A 20948-nucleotide genomic window follows, 5' to 3' on the forward strand; every position below is an offset into this window, starting at 1 on the left:
GTGACTCTCACATCAATGCAATATATTGTCCATCTTTGTTAGCAATGGTGCTGTTCTTTCAATGTCTTTACTATCTCTTGGACCTCTCGTGATATGAAGCACAGAAACTAGAAATGTTTTGGTATCATTTGGTGCTTTCCTTCTCATTTCACTGTTTACAAGAGCCAGTGAACTCTTAAAGACACAGAGATGTGGAAAATTGAAAGTTTTTTTTGTCATGTACTCTCTCAGAATTAATTGAAAATATCTACAGAGAAAGATGACATCCAATAACAATGTACAGTCAGATGAAATCTAAGGGCTTCAGGAGGAAGATTTTAAACAAATGCTTGCATGTACACTGATATTCTACCTCTGCAACATCAGCTGAGGTGGTGACAAAATGCGCATATCTTTCCTCCATAGATTTTGTTAAATCTGCCTCTCCTCCAGCTGCCTATAGCCTGGAGGATACCTATAATCTGAGTGGCTTCCACACGGAACCTGCTGGCTCATTAGAAGTGCCTGTGTGGCGCACCCCCACCCAGATGCTGTAGGCAGCTGCTGTTATACCCAGTCAGGGTAAACTGGACCCTCCCTACCCATGCTGAGGACTCTGAGCTGATGGAGGTGCAATGCTGCTGCTGAGGTATTGCTAATGACTGGACAGAGATGTTTTTTCTACCAGTTCTACTTTTGTCATTGGTCGCATGCCAGACCTTCAGTTTCTCCTTGTAACCTGTTCCTGACGACATCGGTTCAGTGATCTTTTTTGTCATTGCAACTGGATGCCCTATGCTTTCTCACCTTCTCAACAGTCTCTATCTGAACCTGCCTTGATTGCCTTGATTTTCTCCTCCAGTTTTGATAGAACAGGGACTGCTGCAGCCTGAGGGAGTATGAATGAATCCAGGAGCCACCCGGATCTAGCTGTTGCCATTTGAGCTCTTTGTTAGTAACCAGTGATCCCCGGAGGCTCCTTCGAGAGCTGTTGTTTTAAAGTACTGCTGACTGCCTTTAAAAATGGCCCCATGATTGCCTGAACCAGGACATTCTTTGCTCATACTGAATGGATGACTCTCCCCTGCCTGCCAGCTGTTAATTGTCCAACTCTGATAATATTGTATTCATGACTCTATTCCTACCCTACACACGCGGCCACACCTCCTCATTCCAGACAAATTTCACAGCTTCCAGTTATATCATGACCCTTATCTTCAACACCAGCACTAATGCCACTCCTGCTCCACTGGTCTTAACTCATTATCCTTCCTAATAAGAACATAATGATGCAGAGGTTCTGCTTTGCACCCCTATCATTTTATTTAATTATTTCTGCACTGCATTTTGTTCTTTCATTCCCTCCCATTTCCCTCCCCTGTCTTTGTTATTAAACCCTTTCATTTGCAGCTTTTTCCAGTTCTAATGAAAGTACACAGCACTCAAACATTAATTTCACAGGATCAATATAACTTTTGTTCTGAATTAAATTTTGAGGACTTCGTACTGTACATTATTGTTGTCATCAAGAGCGCTGTATATTTACCCACATTTCTTATTTTACTATCAATAATCCCTAGATTGGCTCTTAACAAACTCACAGATTCCTGTGCCAAGGAACTAGCCTCTACTGTCAGTACAAACCAGTCATTGATGCATTTAAATCTGGGGGGAAACTCCTTCACAGACCGATCTGTCTCATCTCTCCTCCGTCTCATTCGGACCTGTAAGAGTCTACAGGAGATCGAGTGAGTATTTACAATAATTTTTAATAGAACAAATAAAGTATGAATGGGATTCATTACATTTTAAATAAGTATTATTGAAATATTAACTCCAGTTAGATGAAAAGAAAAATATGTATTTATTTGCAAGACTTGAATATAGATATTCCTAGTATTTTAAACACCAATGCGGTGAAAAATTATCTTAACAATACTAGCAATTATAACATCAGTTGTGGGTGGCACGGTGGCACAGTGGTTAGCATTGCTGCCTCACAGTGCCAGAGACCCGGGTCAATTCCTGCCTCAGGCAACTGTCTGTATGGAGTTTAAACATTCTCCTCGTTTGCTCCGGTTTCCTCGAACAGTCCAAAAATGTGCTGGTTAGGTGAATTGGCCATGCTAAATTGCCCATAGTGTTAGATGTAGGGGAATGGGTCTGGGTGGGTTGCTCTTCGGAGGGTCGGTGTGGACGTGTTGGGCCGAAGGGCCTGTTTCCACACTGTAAGTAATCTAATCAACTTTAAACTGCGCAGATCACAAGGAAAGACGACTGAAGTATCATGAGAAATAAAACACTGGTTCCTTACAACGAAAGGGAAGCATTTTAAATTAGCCAATTACATAAGTTGATTTTTTTTTCTTATTATTTATATGGATCACAATTTAGTTAAAATCAACTTACTGCTGTAAAAACTCCAAATCGCTAATTGTCCAGCACATTGATAGGATCTTGCTCATACTCTGATAAAATTCTCAATGTTGAGCAACAGGATTTTCTAACAATCCACTCCCATATGTAAGCATTTGTTGGGAGTTGGGGGACTCCTAGAAAATCTCTTGAAATATATCAAAAACTGCACCAGCAGTAAATATGCCACCTGTTGAATGGTGAATGAAATGGGAAACTCCCCTTCCCTGCAAACCAAGAGAACAACAATATTTCAACAATGTAATGACAGAAAATAACATTTCTTGCTGTTATAAAATTCAGAGGAATGAATTTTATAACAGCAATTAATATGATTTCATTATGATACTCACCCTGAAATAATATGAAGATTGAAATGACATGCAATTATAAAGTACAATGAATTGCCACTTTATCATTTAATTCATGGAAAATGGTGCCAGTCTCATATATTTCCAGATATAGGAACATTCCAAAACTTGGCAGGGTCAGTCGTGAGCTTCTGGAGATTAAATCTGATCATTGAAAATTGTTAGTAATATGAACAGAAAGAGAGAGTTAAATTAATTTTGCTGTTCTCTTCTGTCTGTAACAAAGACAGTTTTAGTTTATTTTCCTTTTTTATATAAGCCTGTCTTCCCCAAAATCTATGTTCATGATGCTCACTTTTTAAACGGCACTGAAAAACTCTCAGATTAATACAAATAGCTCTGATGAAGAGTCATCTAGACTCAAACCGTTACCGTGCTTTTTCTCCATGGATGCTGCCTGACCCACTGTGATCGCCAACATGTTTGTTTTCAGTGCAGATTCCAACATCCGCAGTAGCCTGCTCCAGCACAGAAATCTGGAGGTGACTGTATACAAGTAGGTGACTGGGGAATAGAAGGAGTCAGTGAGGTCTGCAGATGCTGGGGATCAGAGTTGAGAGGGAATTGCTGGAAAAGCAGAGCAGGTCAGGCAGCATCCGAGGAGCAGGAAATTCGACATTTTGGACCGGAGCCTTTCATCAGGAATGAGGCTGGGAGCCTCTGGGGTGGAGAGATAAATGGGAAGGGGGTGGGGCTGCGCAATAAATCACAACAGATGCATATGCAAGTGCACATTCACTTGTGTACAACACAACGAAGCAGGAAGAGAAAAAGAGGAAAAAATAAGTTAAAATAATGAATTACTTTAAAAATGTAAGATATTAGTATTGATTAATTTGAATTTGAGTCCAGTAATTCAATGGCCAATGAATTCTTGCAGTAACAAAACAGAAGTTGCTAAAGAGCTCAGCAGGTCTGGCAGCATCTGTGAAGAGAGATCAGTCCGGTGACCCTTCCTCAGAATGTTTGCAGTAAGCTAATAGCATCTCTGCTAGTAAATTAGAGTTGAAGGTGCAGCAATAATATTATGTTTTGTGGGGTATGAGTTTACTTTGCAAGCGATATAGATGATTCTCACACGAAATACAACTTTTGAGTAACTATGAACAGTTGATGCATAACTTTATTAATTAAAACGCTAACAGTGTGATGAAACTCTGACTATACACACAAACATATGTACATACAAACCACATTTTTAAAAGTGGGGTTATGGATAGAGGGAAGAAAAAAACATCAGGAACACCATAAAATAGCCCCTTTCCATTGAGGTCTCTGAGATCATGGAGATCACGTTCTTACTGCCAGGACTTGCTGTTCTTCCATCACTCTTCTCGAGGTTCCACTTCCTTACAGAAGGCACTGAATGACTAATTGACAAATTACAAAATCTCTGAGTTATTGATTTAAAAGTAACACATTACAGCAAATGGTGACAAAGAATAAGCTGGCTTTTCTCAAGCTTCAAATATTGTCCATTACCACCGCCTCTTCAAGATGGTTGATCATTTCTGGCTGTATCGTTCACATCCACAAGCTGTTCAGTTCCCCAGGAGCCATTCACACATTTGTTGGCTGACAGGTGACCTTTATCATCCACAGCTGGTCACAACTGCACAAACCAAGCAGCTACCTGTTGCAGGCCAAATCTCATTTTGTATACATCCTGTGCTGCCAGCCTGTCTTCCTCACTGATTGCACAAAGCAGCCGTAGAAATGCCAGTTACAACGGTCACTTGCTTTTTAATGCTGCAATCTCTTTACAATTTTTAATTTTAACACTGTCCTTTTCCAATTTCAGTCAGTAATCAAAAACTACAGAAAAAACAAAAAAATAATAATTGCATATGAACAGAAAATCAAAACCAGCTCAGTTTTTCTGCCTGCTGGTGGAAGTTCAGTCCATATTAATACAGTTTTTCATTCTGTTTAGCCTGAATGATAATTATCTGGGAGATTCCGGAGTGAGATTTCTGTGTGAGACTCTGATGAATCCAGACTGTAAAATAGAGAGACTGGGGTAAGTACCAGAGTGAGAGACTGTTCACACTAACTGGATGGCTGACATTGTTTATTATCATCATCACCATCAGGAAGTGTTATCTATAATATTACAGATTATCGGTATCTGTAATAATATTAATATCAAGTATTGGTTGTGAAAACGGACATGGGCCAGGATGCAAAAAAGACAATATTACATTTATTGTATGGACATCTCATATTGAGATCTAATGATGCAATATGTTAATACAGCTGCATCAAATTACAGTTGCTGACAAGGGAAAGCTGAAATGAATTACTTTATGGCCTTTTTTTTGTAAAACCTGGCGTTTTATTTTTGATTAATGATCAATTGTGAAAAGAGTTAACAGGCCAAATCTTTCAAACTTTGGTTCAGTGTCAATTTTGTCATGTTTCATATAGGGTTTCTGTCTAAGAGACATTGTGATGTTTTCGTGTGCTGTCATTTCCAATCTTGCCTCGTTAACTACCCAGCCTGCCCAGAGAGTTCCCCTCTCGTCTGTTGCTCGCTCAATTTCATCACCTGCAACAGCCTGCTTATCGTAGAATAGCCCAACGTCTCTGGTGCACCTTTAAAAGGGAAATGCGCAGCCAGACAAGAAATGTCAGTCCAGAACTACCCTTTGTAAATATGACATTTCCCCAAACATAGCAGCTATAGGGGAATTTGGCACCCTGTTTTAAACTTAGGTGACTGAAGATCTGCTGAATGGGGTTGTGCAGAAGAGCAGCCATCCTCTACAACTGACAGTTGGCCACAATACCAGACCCTGCCAGCCTGGTCTGAGGAAGCCACCTGGACCAGCGTGGTCTCAGTCATCTGGAGGAAATCCCTTCACTGTAGGAGGAAGAACAATAATTTTCTCTGATCCACCACAGTCAATAACAACTCTCTGTTAACTCTTACTCACTCTGTCTCTGCTCCTGCATGTACCTCACACCCATTCTGAAACTCACTATTGCATGCACCATCCTCCATCACTCACTCTTCCTCAGCCAATCCCCCACATCATTAACCTTGCATGGCCTCTGTGCTGTCTCCTCAGCAGGTCACACCACATTTTACCCCAATAACTGTGCCACCCATTCCATTTCCTTCTCTAATTTCAGCAGAAAATCACCCACAATAAGACAGACAGACTCAAGGCTGCCTGATATTCAGCTCCTCACCCCTTAAGTGGATCGGATCCGAACTCTGACCACCCCAAGTGGCTGACTGATCGTGTCCCAGCTCCTGGATTGGTATCAGAAGCTGTCCTGGATTCTCCCTTGACTGTGCACTGCTAACATAAATTTATTTGCTATACAACGGAGCAAAAAGCAAGAGTGTAAGCTTGGTATATTTGGCTGGGCAAGGCTAAGCAGCACTGAGCAGCTGATGCACTAAGATGCACTGAGCAGCTGAATAGCACGTAATGAGTTTGAGCCTAAGAGGTAATCTAGTCCAATCTATCAGCCTTGTGCCTATCACTGAGCACAAAGCCTTTTTGTGGCAGGATTGCAGTGATAATCTCTGGTGTACCTGAGATGCAGCTTTAAAGTGAACAAGCAGATTGTGAATGGATCACAGCTGTGTCACATTGATACACTTAATGAGGCTGACAACAAGGAATAATCTCCTTTACATATTCAGCATTTTATCACTCCTTAGTGAGAATCTCTTCTCGACACTGAGGAAGTTCCACTAAGCAAATGTTAAGATAGGCCTCGCTAACGTTCTTATGTGACTCTTCCAGGTTTTTTGCTGTGGTCCACATTTTTCAAGGCTCTTTAAGATTCTATTTTTGTGCAGTGACCTTTATTCAGAACTGGTAAATGCTCGAATATGTAACCGATTTTAAGCATGTAACAATTGCACTACACAAATGCAAGACAATGACTATCTTCAATAAGAGACAATCTAACCACTAACCTGTGATATTCAATGAGTTACCATCACTGGATGCCCCACTGTCAATACTCTTAGGGTTACCAGTTGGCCAGACACTCAACTGGATTTGCCACATAAGCACAATGTCTACAAGAACAGGCCAAAGGGGAGGAATCATATGGAGAGTAACTCACCACCTGCCTCCCCAAAGCCTGTCCACCATCTACAAGGCACAAGTCAGGAATGCGGTGAAATACACTTTCCTGGATGGGTGTGACACCAGCAACACTCAGGCTTCACAGCATCCAAGACAAAACAGCCTGTTTAATTGTCAAATCATCCACAACTATCCACTCCCACCACCACAAACACTCCATGGCAGCAGTGCATATTATCTCAAACAACCTACGGCACGTGGACTGCAGTGGTTCAAGAAAGCAGCTCTCCACCACCTTCTCAAAGGCAATTAGGAATAAGCAATAAATGCTGGCCAGCGACAACACCCAGTCCCATGAATAAATAAATGAAAGTATACTTTGACAATGAGTGTGGAGAGGAAGGGCAAAGCAAAGTGAAATGTGAATAATAGAAGGGAAGGAAGGTGACATAACAAAATCCAGATGACGCAAAACAAAAAGGGGATAAAATACCAGAAGGCTTGAGGATGAGTCCATATTTTGTGTAAGCAATGTGGGAGAGGGACGCAGGGAGAGTAGACAAACGTTGTTGTAATTGGGATTGCATAGTTAGAGACATAGACACTGTTCTCTGTGAACAGGATCAAGAATGCCAAAAGTTGTGGTGTTTCCCTGGTGCTTGGGTTTGGGATCTCACATTTGAGCTACAAGGGAACTTGGAGTGGGAGGGGTAGGATCCAGTGGTTGTGGTCCATGCAGGTACCAATGACATAGATAAAACTTGGGCAAAGGTTCTGCTAATGGAGTATGACTAACTAGGAGCTAAACTGAAAAGTTGATGATGTCTGGACTACTACCTGAGTCACGAGCTAATTGGCAAAGGGTCAATGAGATGAAGCAGGTAAATGCTTAAGGTAAGATGGAACATTACTGACTAATTAGTCTAACCTCGACCGTAGGTAAGATCCCGGCGTCCATTGTGAAGGATGAGATTTCTCTATACTTGGAAATGTATGGTAAAATAGGGTGGAGTCAGCATGGTATAATCAAAGAGGTTATGCCTGGCAAAGCTGCTCAAATACTTTGAGGAAGTAACGAACAGGTTAGATTAAGGATAACTAATGGATGTTATATAACTGGACGTCCAGAAGGCATTTAGGAAGGTGCTGCACAGGAGGCAATAGAGTAAGAAAAGAACCCATGGTGTTTGAAACAAGTTGCTAACATGAGTGGAAGCTTGGCTATCTCATAGAAAGCAGAACATGGGGGAAGAAAACATCCTAGTCAAGGTGAGAAATAGTGTTCCACAACACTCATTGTGGGGACCACAAATTTTCACTTTGTTCATTTAATGATCTAGATGAAGGAACTGGGGGTATTCTGGCTATGTTTGCAGATGATACAAAGATAGGTGGAAGGGAGGTAGCATTGAGCATGTGGGGAGGATGCTGAAGGATTTGGACAGGCTAGGAGTTTGGGCAAAGAAGTTGCAGATGGAGTGCAAAGTGGGAAAGTGCGAGGTCATGCACTTTGGAAGGAAGAATAGAAACATAGAGTACTTTCTAAATGGAGAGAAAATTCAGAAGCCTAAGTGCAATGAGACTTGGGAGTTCTAGTCCAGAATTCTCTCAAGATAAACCTGCAGGTTGAGACAGTTAGGAAAACACATGCGTTACAGTGTTTTATTTTAAGAGAACTTGAATATACTTCTGAGGGTCTGTAAGGCTCTGGTGTATTATTTGCAGTTTTAGCCCCATATCTCAGGAAGGATATATTGGCCCTGGAACGTGTTCAGAAGAGTTTCACGCGAATGATCCCAGGCATGAATAACCTAACATATGAGGAACTTTTGAGGTCTCTGGATCTATCCTCAATGAAGTTTAGTAGGATGGGGGGGGGGGGGGTGATTTAATTGGCCTGGACAGAGTGGATATTGGGAAGATGTTTCCATTGGTAGGAGAGACTGGGCAGAACTTGAGAGTAAAGGGATGAGTTTACTTTCAAACAAAGATAGGAGACACTTCTTCAACCAGAGAGTGGTGAATCTATGGAATTCACTGCCACGGAAGGCTGTGAAGGCCAGGTCACTGAGTAGGTTTATGATGGCAATGAGTTCTTGATTGTAAGGGGGGAATCAAGGGTTATTGGGAGAACGGGGTTGAGAAACACACAGAACATAGGACATAACAGCTCAGTACAGGCCCTTCAGCCCTTGATGTAGGTTTCACAGGGTGGTGCAATCTGAAGCCGATCTAACCTACACTATTCCATTCTCATCCATATGCTTATCCAATGACTATTTAAATGCCTGTAAAGTTGGTGAGTCCACAACTGTTGCAGTCAGTGTGTTCCATGCCTCTACTACTTAGAGTAAAGAAACTACTTCTGACATCTGTCTTAGATCTATCACCCCTCAATTTGAAGTTATTCCCCCTCGTGCTAGCCATCACCATCCGAGGAAAAAGACTCTCGCTGTCCATCCTATCTAACCCTTTGATTATCTTATATGTCTCAATTAACAAACCTCTCAGCCTCCTACTCCAGTTACACTGAGACTGTCAGCTCCCTTAATAGGTTATGGATAATTAGAAGCAGAACTTCATTAGTGTGAAATGAAAATGAAAGACAATCATAGGTTTCACTTTCTTGGGAAAACATTCAGGATCTATTAAAGACCCTGGAATGTTTGTCAGCTTTACCCAGTGCTCATTACTAGTTGATCTTTATAACAGTCACTGGTTGAATGTCAGAGCAGTAATTTGCAGAACATGGTAGGAGTGGAATATACACGGGTCAACTGTTAGTGCCTGGAAATTAAATGCCAAAGCAATCCAGGAAGTATGGAATTCGTGAAACGACAATGCTATGGGCTTGAGTTTCTGGGAGATAAAACCTAATAGACAAAGCAGCTATCAGCCAGAAGTTGGTTACCATAAAGTTCTCTCAAAGTATTTGTCATTTGAAGGAAACAAATAAACATATTCTCATACACTGTCACACTAGCCTGAATTTCTATTTGATTGTACCAAATTTGATCATCACTGCAGATTGTGAAATCAGTGTCAGACCTTCTGATGTTAGACATTGCGTTTGAAATCATGTGCTGGCCGCGTATGGCGAAGATATAACTTGTCGCAAACAAATGTATCCGATGCTATTACATTGCACAGGTGAAAAAAAATCAATATGCCTTCTATAGCACCTTTTCCATCTCCCGGCAACTGTCAAGCCACATCTGGACATGTAATCCAATGTTCCTCATGTCATCCACTACCTCTCAAAACCCTCCTATTTATTGGGTATTCACTTACTTTGTTTACGCTCCCCAAAGTTTCACCTCACAATTCTCCAGAATAAGTTTAATTTGTCATTATTCTGCCCAGTCAATTAAACAGCTGATATCATCTTGCAGTCAGTAGCCATCCTCGCTCCTGTTAAATACCTGACAGTTGCTGTATCATCCGTACATTTCCCAATCACGTCTTCCACATTAAAACTGAAATCACTAAAATATATCACAAGCATCAAGGGAGCCAGAACTGAACTGTGGAACACTGCTGAAAACTACTTTCCACTCACAAAAACTTCCATCAACACTTATCCATTGTTTCTTATCACTGAGTCAATTTTAAATGTAATTCATCATGTTCCCCAGTATCCCACAGGCTTTATTTTTTTAAAACAGTTTTCTGTGTGGGACTTTGTCAAATACCTCACTAATACCTGTGCTGACAACATGCACTGTGGGACCCACATCCCAAACCTGCTTGATAGTCCCACAAAAGAAATCAAGTTCATATGACGTGACCTTCCCTTAACAAATCTATGCTGACACTCCCTCATCAATTCAAAACATTTCAAGTAGGAGTCAATTCTATCACTCAATATTGATTCCATTTTTTTTTCCAAGTTCAGACTCATCGGCCTATAATTATCTCCCCTATCCCTCACATACTTTCTGAAAAATGGTATAAAGTTTGCAGAATTGCAATCCACTGCTACCTTGCCTGCACCTAATAAAGTTTGGAAAATAATCCTTAGAGCATCCAATATTTCCACATAACTTGCTTTAATAGACTAGGATATAATTTAACCAGTCCTGATGATTTATCCACTTTCAGGGAGGTCAGTTCCCCTGGTAATGTCCCTCTCATTACGCTTATTTTGTCTAATGTTTATGTAATCTTCTTAACTAAAATGTCTGCATCTTCCCTCTCCTTTGGAAAGACAGGGATAAAATACTCAAGAAACATGTACATGTCTTCTGTAACCAGTCATGAGTTACTATGTCTGTCTCTGATGGGCTCAACGTCCACACTCCCGGTATACTGATAAAACATCTCTGGATCCTCCCTAATCCTTCACAACCTCAATCCGATCTCCCAATTTTCCCTCCCACTTCCCCCTGCGCACTCCCGAAATAACTGCACAGGGGCTGGTATCCTGTATCCAAGTCACCCTTTCTTGACATGCGCACAGTATACTGCTGTGGCCAGCCAGCTCAGAGTCACACCCCGAATTAAGGAGATTCTGAATCTCCTGTGTATACTGGTCAGCCAGATCCCTGATTGATGCAGGTTACCCATCCCAATAAAAGATCTCATTATTGATAAGATCCACTTGGTTCTAATCATTACATTTCCATGCTCCTTGAAGCTTCCTAAGGTATTTGTCTTTTTTGAGATTATCATAAACTCTAATTTTCTTCCTAATTTGACCCTGTTTGCCTCTGGATTACCACCAGTCTCTAGACTTAGCAGCACAACTTTTTACCTTTGTGGGGACATGTCTATTTTGCCTCTGATTTGTCACAGACATTCTTTTAAGAAGCTGCAACCAGTCCACTTTTGCCAGAACATTTCCAGCTTTACTGACCTGGGAGTGAAATTGCCACCCAGTTTGAAGCAGTCTCACTTATCTGAGAGCATAGAATACCTTAGGAAATAAATCTCTTCTCCATCTGTGAGTCCAACTATTTTCTCTGCGATATCTCACTCTCTGCCTCTGCTACTGTATCCACGTCCCACTAAGGCTCATGCTCAACCATTCTCACAACCGCCTGCATCTTCCCATATTCGCTCTCACCCACCCCAATGAATGAGCTCATTGTCCCAACATGCCTTCTGTGCTGCTTGTTCACTTGTTTGGGACACCTTCACACCGACACCAAAAAAGCAATGGCTTGGTCATCCATGACTTATAATATCTGTCTGTTCCTCATTTCAGGGAAAAAAAAGGAACAGACTCAATGGGCTGAATGGCCTGAGTTCTGCTCCTATTGTCTTATGGTCTTAGCATGCAAGTACACAACTGATAATAGAATCCAAGTACAAGGTCACTCTTGCAATTAGCAGCTATTGTGACAGGTAACCGATTTGGTGACACTGGCTGCATACGGCAGTAACAGTTTGGCATAAAGACAAATTCTCTGTCACAATGGAGGCGCTTTGAGTGTCCTCCCTGATTTGGCACTTATAATGGCTCATCCTGAAACTCATGTTTCCATCTGTGCAGCTAATTGCACAGCGTTGTCAAAAATCACTTAACTCCTTGTCTTGTGGATCCTTGTTCTTTGCTTTTTGCGACAACATCCCCAGAAATCTCTTCGCCCTACTGTCATAACTTCATATGAAGTTGATCAATTTGCTCGGAGTATTGTGGCAGCAAAGCTGTGTCTTGTGTTTGGCTTTAGTTAGTGCTCTTTGTAATGTCCTATTCATTCACATTAGTGTCACTTAGATCTGCAGGTGGCAGATGCTATGAAACCTTTGTTTGATTCCCAGCAACTTACAATATTTATGAAACTTAAATAGAACAGAAGTAGTGCACTTTGCCCCTCGACTGTCCCGCCATCCATAACCTTATGGCTGTTTTTTTCCCAGGACTCGAGAGCTCTTTTGCGCATGTTCCACATAGCCCTTAACTGCCCAATATTTCAAAAGTCTAGCTACTTCCTCTTTAAATACTTTTAGCGATTTAGCCTCCATAAGTTTCTCGGGTGGAGAATTTTAAACATTCACTATTGTCTTGGGGGAAAAAAAAACTCCCTTTTCAATTTCAGCTTTAAATGTCCCCCAGATTGAGATGCCCCCAATATCTCAATATCTGCTTTGTCAAGCGCCATCCCCACCCCCAAAATCTTGTATATTTCAATAAGACCTTCACCATTCTTTTAAAATAAAACAAAAGCCCAATCAGTTGCATCATTCTTGATAAGTCAACACCTTCATCGCACAAGTAGGCCCTGTGAACCTCTCATGAACTGCCTGCATACTGACATTTCCTTTCTTAAATACAAGATAGAAAACCATACAGAGTACTCTGGATATGTAGGAATGTAAGCCCTGACTAGAGACAAAGACTCAGGAAACATACAGGATTCAGGCAAATGGAAGACATTGCTTCAAGCAGGAAGAGGGCCAAAAAACCTTCTCCAAATCTGGTTTCGACATGAGAAGGCACTTTTTCCGTTAATCTTTGGCTCAGATCAAAAGATATTAATGACACATGGTAATTTAACAATAAAAAGCAGTATTTGTATACAATTGTGTTGCAATGATCACCTACAACGTGGTCACTCGGTCCTTCCTTCTTAGTTCTTATACCCAATCCTATGAGACACCCAATCAATAATGGATATTCCTTTGGACAGCCCCAGATTCCCATGATCTCATAGATTAGTGTTTGCTCAACACTATAATCTCTAAGCATTGGGATCTTTCTATGCATCCTATACATTCACATTCCAAAGTTACTTGCTGTACTCCTTTGTGTCTATCTCAGGCATACTTACCTCTAAGGACAGGTTGCATTATGTTATTTATTATACTCTGTTCAATTAGTCTTCTTATATTTTACGCTGTCCTAACTATATGTAAAAATATAAAAGGTATTTAATTTTAACTATTTGCTATAAAATTTTTAATATTATTTGTGCTATGAATTTAAATTGTAAATTTATACGGTTGATTCTACTGTTTGCACTTTGTGATTACTGTGCTGTGAACAATCTATTTTGTTTACGGTGTAAGAGAAGGCGTTTCCTAAAGCTAATTAACTCCCACACAAAGCAAAAATGCCTTTTCCCTCATCTTTGTGTTATGCTTTGGTTATATCTATTTTTATGTTAAAAAGTACCTCTATGATTCTCAGACTCTTTAATGAGAATCTATTGCTTAATATTGCAAGAAACTAATTTCAAAGAAACAAATATTTACGATAAAATAACTTATGGGCAGTCTGGTAGAGCAGTAGTTAGCACTGCTGCTTCACAGTGCTATGGTCCCAAGTTCAATTCCAGCCCGGGCGACTGTCTGTGTGGAGTTTGCACGTTCTCCCTGTGTCTGCACAAGTTTCCATCAGGTGCTCCGGTTTCCTCCCACAATCCAAGGATGTGCAAATTAGGTGGTTTGGCCATGCTAAATTTCCCATAGTGTCCAGGGATATGTAGGTTAGATGGGTTAGCCATGGGAAATGCAGGATTCCAGGGAGAGGGTAGGAGGGCGAGTCTGGCTTGGATACTGTTTGGACAGTCGATGTGGACTTGTTGGGGCAAATGGCCTATGATTATGAATCTATGAACTTTAACTCCCTAAGCAGCTGCATTAACATGGATAACCTAGTTGGGACAATTACCATTGCATTGAAGCTGGGATCAATCACTCACTCAGGCATCTTCTCATCAAAACTGTCTGGGATAGCTGCTGCTCAAGGCTCTCTTTTTACTGGATTTGGAGTAGCTCCGTTCAAAAATACCATTGTGTCCTACTTAAAGGCTGGAACAACTGTCATGTTTATCTCCTTTTCAGCCATGTTGTGTTAAAACAAGCTGTTTAATTCACTTTTCCCTTGTGACCATTTTGAGTAAGCAGACATGGGCCATTTTGGTATATGCAAGTTCGGGCCATCCTTCCAAATCCCTCCTGTGGCCTAGGGCCATTATTAATAAACAGGCCAAATCAGAGTCCATGAATCTAAACCAAAGTCTAAAGTGGTCATCTTTCCACGACATTGCATCCATGATCCTTTCCTTTCATCGTTCTACTAATTGTCTTTTCCCTAGTCGGTGTGTAGAAGGGCCACCTCCTTGGTCCATAGCCCCTCCGCAGTCATCATCTTCAGTAGTGTGGTGGCAGTACATGTCAGGAGACAGAAGACGAGATATCACAGGCACAAAATAACAATCAAAATTATTAATCCCTGGATAATCTATATCCCAAGGGTCATAGCCATCAGTAGATGCTGTGTCTGCACATAATGTTAGGTGCTGTTGTACGGGGTACATTGGGTGATCAAGACAGGGCACCACCATTTATGGAACATTCCTTCACTCGTGTGGTTTCCAAGGGTCAATAGGTTCCATTGCTGAATTGATGAGAAGAGGAGGATGTCATTGTATGTCTGAATACAGTTTGCAATTCCCATTTTCAGCCCTGTAGGATCCATTCTAAGCAAAATCATACTGGTGGGCTTACCTATTCCTAAAATGTTAGTCAGAGTAACAAAGGGAGGCTTTTGGGCTCTAGTTAGGTTGATACTATCCTGTGCTCCATTCCTGTCATTATGAGGCACCTACCCTGCCCAACCCACATTGGTAGACTGCCCGTCCCTATCCCCCTGCTTTGAACTATTCTGCTTCAATATCCATTTAGCTAGTTCCAAAGCATAAAAGGTTTTTCGTACCTAAGAACCTGATTTAAAATGGTTGACTAAATTCAAAGCCTGATGGCTTTATTTTTAAAACTACTGCTGGGTTGCTAACCTAATTGCCTTTCAACACAAATGTTCAGTCACTGGCACTGAAACTCTGAACCTCTAGTTAAATCCAAGCATCTTCTGGAGATGTCTGTAGTATGGTGCAGCCTGTGGATCTTTAAGACTACCAGCCAATACGTGTGCTTCGGCACCAATACAGTCAGTTACACTGCAGGCCTCAGGGCCTTCGTTAGATTACCACAGGTTTTTTTTTTCCTTGTGGGATGTGGGTGTTGCTGGCTGGGCCACATTTACTGCCAGTCCCTTGTTGCCCTTGAAGGACATGGAGAGCTGTTGCCTTGAACCACTGCAATAGGTAGACCCACAATGCTGTGAGGGAGGGAATTCCAGGATATCGACTCAGCGACACTGCAGGAATACTGATATATTTCCAAGTCAGGATGGTGAGTGGCTTGGAGAGGAACTTGCAGGAAATGGTGTTCCCAAGTATCTGCTGCCCTAGTCCTGCTGGTGGAAGTGGTCATGGATTTGGATGGCACTGTCTAAGTATCACTGGCAAATTTCTGCAGTATATTTTGTCAATAGTACACAGTGTTCCCATTTGTAGTTGAGGGAGTGCGTGTTTGTGGATGTCATGCTGTTCAAATGGGTTACTTTTTCCTTGATGGTGTTGAGTTTCTTTTATTGAAGCTCACCTATCCAGGCAAGTGGAGAGTATTCCACCAAACTCTCTACTTCTACATTGTGGATGGTGGGAAATCTTTGGGTCAAAGAGGTGAGTTTCTTGAAGTAGTGTTACTCGCTCTTATAACCTCTGTATTTACATGGTGAGCCCTCTTGAATTTCTAGTCAAAGCAACGCCCAGAATGTGATAGAGGGTGACACCATAGAATATCAGGGGGGAATGGTTATTAAGTTTTTTATGGGGGGTGGTCATTGCTTGGACTTTATCTGTCTGGTGTGAATATTACTTGCCTTTCGTTAGGCCAATCCTGGTTATTGTCCAGGCTTTGCTGCACTTGGACTTGGACCACTACAGTATATGAGGAGTACTGAATGGTGTTGAACATTGTGCAATTTTCAGTGAATGATCTTGTGATGGAGGGAAGGTCAATGATGAAGCAGCTGAAGATGATTGAACGACAGATCCTGTGCTGAGGGAGCCTTACAGAGATGTCCTAGAGCTGAGACGACTGACCTTCAGAAACTGCAACCATCTTGTGTGTTTGATATGACTCCAATCAGCAGAGCTTGCCAATGATTTCAGTATCGTTCGGGGTCCTCGATGCCACTCAGTCAAATGTGTCCTTGATGGTGAAGGCTTTCACTCTCTCCTCACCTCTGGAATTCAGCTATTCTCTCCATGTTTGACCTAAGGCTCTTATGAGGTGAGGAGCTGAGCGTTTCTGGTGGAACTGAAACTGGGTGTTACTAAGAAGGTGCCAGTACTAGTGATGACACCTTCCATCACTTTACTGATTGAGATTTGACTGATATGATGATAATTCACTGACTTGGGCCTGTGTTGTTTTTTACATACAGGACATGCCTCGGCAGTTTTCCACAGGTGGGGTAAAGGTCAATGTTGTAGCTGCACTGGAAGAGCTTGATGAGGATGTGGCAAGTTTTGGAGCAGAAGTTTTCATTCCTGTTGTCTACATGTTATCAGAACCTGTGGACTTTGCTGTCAGTCGTTGACTGCATGCATGTATTCATCCAACAAAGCTTCCACGCAGCATACAGCAGATTACATCAAGAAGGACTGTCATTCTCAAATAGGAATAGATTTGTGACTGCTACAAACAAATCCCTCATGACTGCAAGCTCCCACGATACCTACATATTGTGGCAATCCTGTGTGCTTGACCTTTTCAGGCTGTCACTTTGGCATCAAGGCTTGGTACTGGATGACAGGACATAACAACAGTTTAGTAGCATTGCCACTGAATTAGTAGTCCAAAGCATGTATCTCATTTATAGGTCTGAAGACAGGAGGATGTTGGAATGCTACCCACTTGATTGAATCAGTGCTGTTCCAATAACACATGCAGCTCCACATCAACAAAGGAACAAGGGAATCCACTCACACCATCACCAATGCACTGTATTAGCTGTGTGACCTGTACATAAGATGAACTACTGTTGCTTATGAACACTTTTCCTTTTCTTCCACTTGGGGCATTGATATCTGGAAAAACCTTTCCACCCTGGAAGAACAAAGTCAGCAAACATATGTGAAGGTGGCATCACCTGCAAATTCCCTCCAAGCTCCACACCATCCTGACGTGGAATCATATCATTGTCCCTTTTGCGGACACTGGATCAACATCCTAGCATGACCTTCAGATCAGTATTGTGGATGCACTTACACCAGATGGTCAGCAGCAAGTCAAATGTATCTCACAAATACATTCTCCAGGACCTTGAGGCTGGATAACAAAGGCTGGCTTTGCTCGAGACACACAAGCATAAACAAAAGCCATCGGTACTGACTGACGTATACTCGGGCCAATGCCTCTACATCGAACACAAGCAGATGAGAGAGACACCCACCAAAATTCTTGTGTCTTGGTGGTGTGCTGTGTTCTGTGTGAGCAGAAGCTCCAATGGCAGAAGGCTTTGAACAATGAGGAAATCCCTCAGTTCTGACACCTTGAACAATCCAGAGCCAGAATCTGTTAACCAACCACTATGCAATGAAGAGTCCCAGGGATCACAGACAAGGCGATGCCAAATTATAGAACGCCTAGTGTGGAAACAGGCCCTTCGGCCCAACAAGTCCACACTGACCCTCTGAAAAGTAACCGACGTACACCCATTTAGCTACCTTATATTTACCTGAGTAATGTACCGAACCTTCACATCCCTGAACACCTATGGTCAATTTAGCATGGCCAATTCAACTAATCTGCACTTCTTCGGAGGAAACTGAAGAACCTAGAGGAAACCCACAAAGGCAGTGTACAAATTCCACACATAATCCCCTGAGGTTTGCATTGAACCTGGTCCCTGGCGTTGTGAGGCAGCAGTGCTAACCACCGAGCCACCATGATGTGTGCGAGGAAGACTCGAGATTCAGTAATTTCAACCGAGGCACAGTGAACTGAGGCTGACTCTCTCATCCCTTCAATATAATGTTTTCCACCTTTTGCTAGCCCTGATACTGTTTGAATGTCTTGACTATCTCTTGGACCCATCACTGTATGAAACACAGTAACTTAGAAATGCTTTGATTATTGTTTGGTGCTTTTCTTCTCAGCTCACGGTATATAGGAGCCAGTGATCCAGAGGTATGGAAAATGAAAGGGTTTTGTTGTCACCTAACTTCTCTCAGAATTCATTGAAAATGCCTAATGCAGCAAGGTGACATTTCACATGACTATGCTTTTCTGTTAAATCTAAGGGTTTCAAGGTGAACTTTTAAAGGTTGTGCCTCAGCGCTGTCAGTTGAAGTGATCAGCAAGGTGCTGATCGCTTTCCTCCATGAAGTTTGATAATGTGACTCTCCTCTAGTTGCCTGAAGCCTGGAGGATGCTGACCACAGGACAGCCTTCGACAGGGATACTGGTGTCATATTCAGGAGATGAGAATCGGCTGGCTCACTGGGAGTGCCTGTAGGAAACCATAGCCCCCCAACTCCTCCCAGATGCTGCCAGCAGCTGCTGCTATACCCTGTCAATGCACGTTAGACCCTCCTTAATCACTCCTCCTGAGGTCTCCAAGCTTATGGAATTGCAATGCTGCTGTGGAGGTTTGGCCAACAACTGGATGGGGATCTCTCTTTCTACTACTTTCACTTTTGCCCTTGGTCACATGATAGGCCTACAGTTTAACCTTGTAGCCTTTCCAGAAGACATCCGTTTATTGATCTTTTTTGTTACTGCAACCAAATGCCCCATGCTTGCTCACCTTCTCAGCAATCTGTCTGAACCTGCCTGCATTGACTTGTTGATCTTCTCCTCCAGTCTTGATACAATAGGGACTGTTGCAGCCTGGAGGAGCTTCAATGAATCTGAAAGTCACCCAGATCTAGCTGTTGCCATTTCAGCTCTTTGCTAGTAACCAGTGATCCCTGGCTGGTCACTCCAGAACTGCTGTTTGAAAGTGCTGCTGACTGCCTTTAAAAAATGGCCCCATCATTGCCTGAACTGGGGGGTCCTCGGCTCACACTGAATGGATGACTCTCCCCTGCCTGTCAGCTGTTAAATGTCCGTCTCTGATAATATTGCATTCATGTGTCTGCCTGCCCTATCCATATGGCCACACCTCCTGATTCCAGTCCTGTTCCCAGGATTTCATAGTTTCCAGTAATATCATGACCCTTATCTTCAACATCAGCACCAACACCACTCCTGCTTCACTGCACTTATCCCATTATCCTTCCTAACAAGTTGGGAGAAGAATGTGAGGATGCAGAGGTTCTGTTTTGCACCCCTATCCTTTTATTTAATTACTCCTGCACTATATTTTGTTCTTTGATTCCCTCCCATTCCCCTCCACTTACTTTGCTATAAAACCCTTTCATTTGCTACTTTTTCCAGTTCTGATGAAAGCATGCAGCCCTTGGACATTTAATTTTACAGGATCAAACAACTTTTCTTCTCAGTCAAGTCTTGAACTTCACATTGTACATTATTATTGTCCTGAAGAATGTTGTGTATTTACCCTCATTCCTCTTTTTCCTCTGATTCCCTCACCCACCTCCCCAAGACTGCAGAATAATGGTATCACTGACTCTTGTACCAAGCATCTTGCCTCTGCTCTCAGTACAAACCAATCATTGACACATTTGGATCTGACATCAAACTTCCTCACGGACATATCCGTGCCCACTCTCATCCGCCTCACACAGAGCTGTAAGCGCCTACAGGAGATTGCGTGAGTATTTGTTGATTTTTAATATAATGAATAGGATTCATTAAATGTTGGGATTAATATTTATAGATTTGTATTATTGCAAGATAAACTCCAGTTTCCTCATTATTTACACTAACTTTTCCTCCTCATTTAATTTTCATATTTCAGATTATGGCGCAATCAGTTCAGTTCAAATGGGGCAAGACAGCTGGAATCGCTACGGTCACTGAGACCCAACCTGTTTGTATACATGTGAGCATTCCAATTTCTCTCATCACTGCTCTCACCGTTTGAACAAATGTGATCTAATTTCCTTCCCCCTCCTCTTTAAGTGACCATGCTTAAGGTTGAAATCCTATTGGCTGTTGCCGGGTCTCCAGCCTCAAGCTGAGAGAGGGTCATCTCCCATTCTGAGGTTAGAGGCCCAGCCACAGGGTCAGGAGAGTCAGGGATCCAGCCCCACAGTGCAACTTCTGTAGGATATCCAGATCTCAATGTTGCCCCAATGAGAAATACGCAATCAGAAAGAAGCCATTATGGGGCTCACTGGGCTGCACAGGGGTACTGACATGTATACTC

The 20948-nt window shown here is 42.1% G+C and overlaps 1 protein-coding gene across 1 annotated transcript in view; it reads left to right on the forward strand.

Annotated features, from left to right (window-relative positions):
• The window catches only part of LOC148136289 (NACHT, LRR and PYD domains-containing protein 3-like), a 31654-nt gene extending 11029 nt beyond the window's left edge, over positions 1-20625 (forward strand). The window contains exons 5-6 of the mRNA XM_087983849.1: positions 1560-1727; positions 20538-20625. Of these exons, the coding sequence (XP_087839975.1) occupies positions 1560-1727; positions 20538-20625 (256 nt within the window). The remainder of the gene's footprint in view (positions 1-1559; positions 1728-20537) is intronic.
• The last annotated feature ends 323 nt before the right edge of the window (positions 20626-20948 follow it).

This window comes from Chiloscyllium plagiosum, unplaced genomic scaffold (assembly GCF_037043375.1).
Source record: "Chiloscyllium plagiosum isolate Xiang-an unplaced genomic scaffold, Cpla_swu_hap1 HiC_scaffold_46, whole genome shotgun sequence".
NCBI lineage: Eukaryota > Metazoa > Chordata > Chondrichthyes > Orectolobiformes > Hemiscylliidae > Chiloscyllium > Chiloscyllium plagiosum.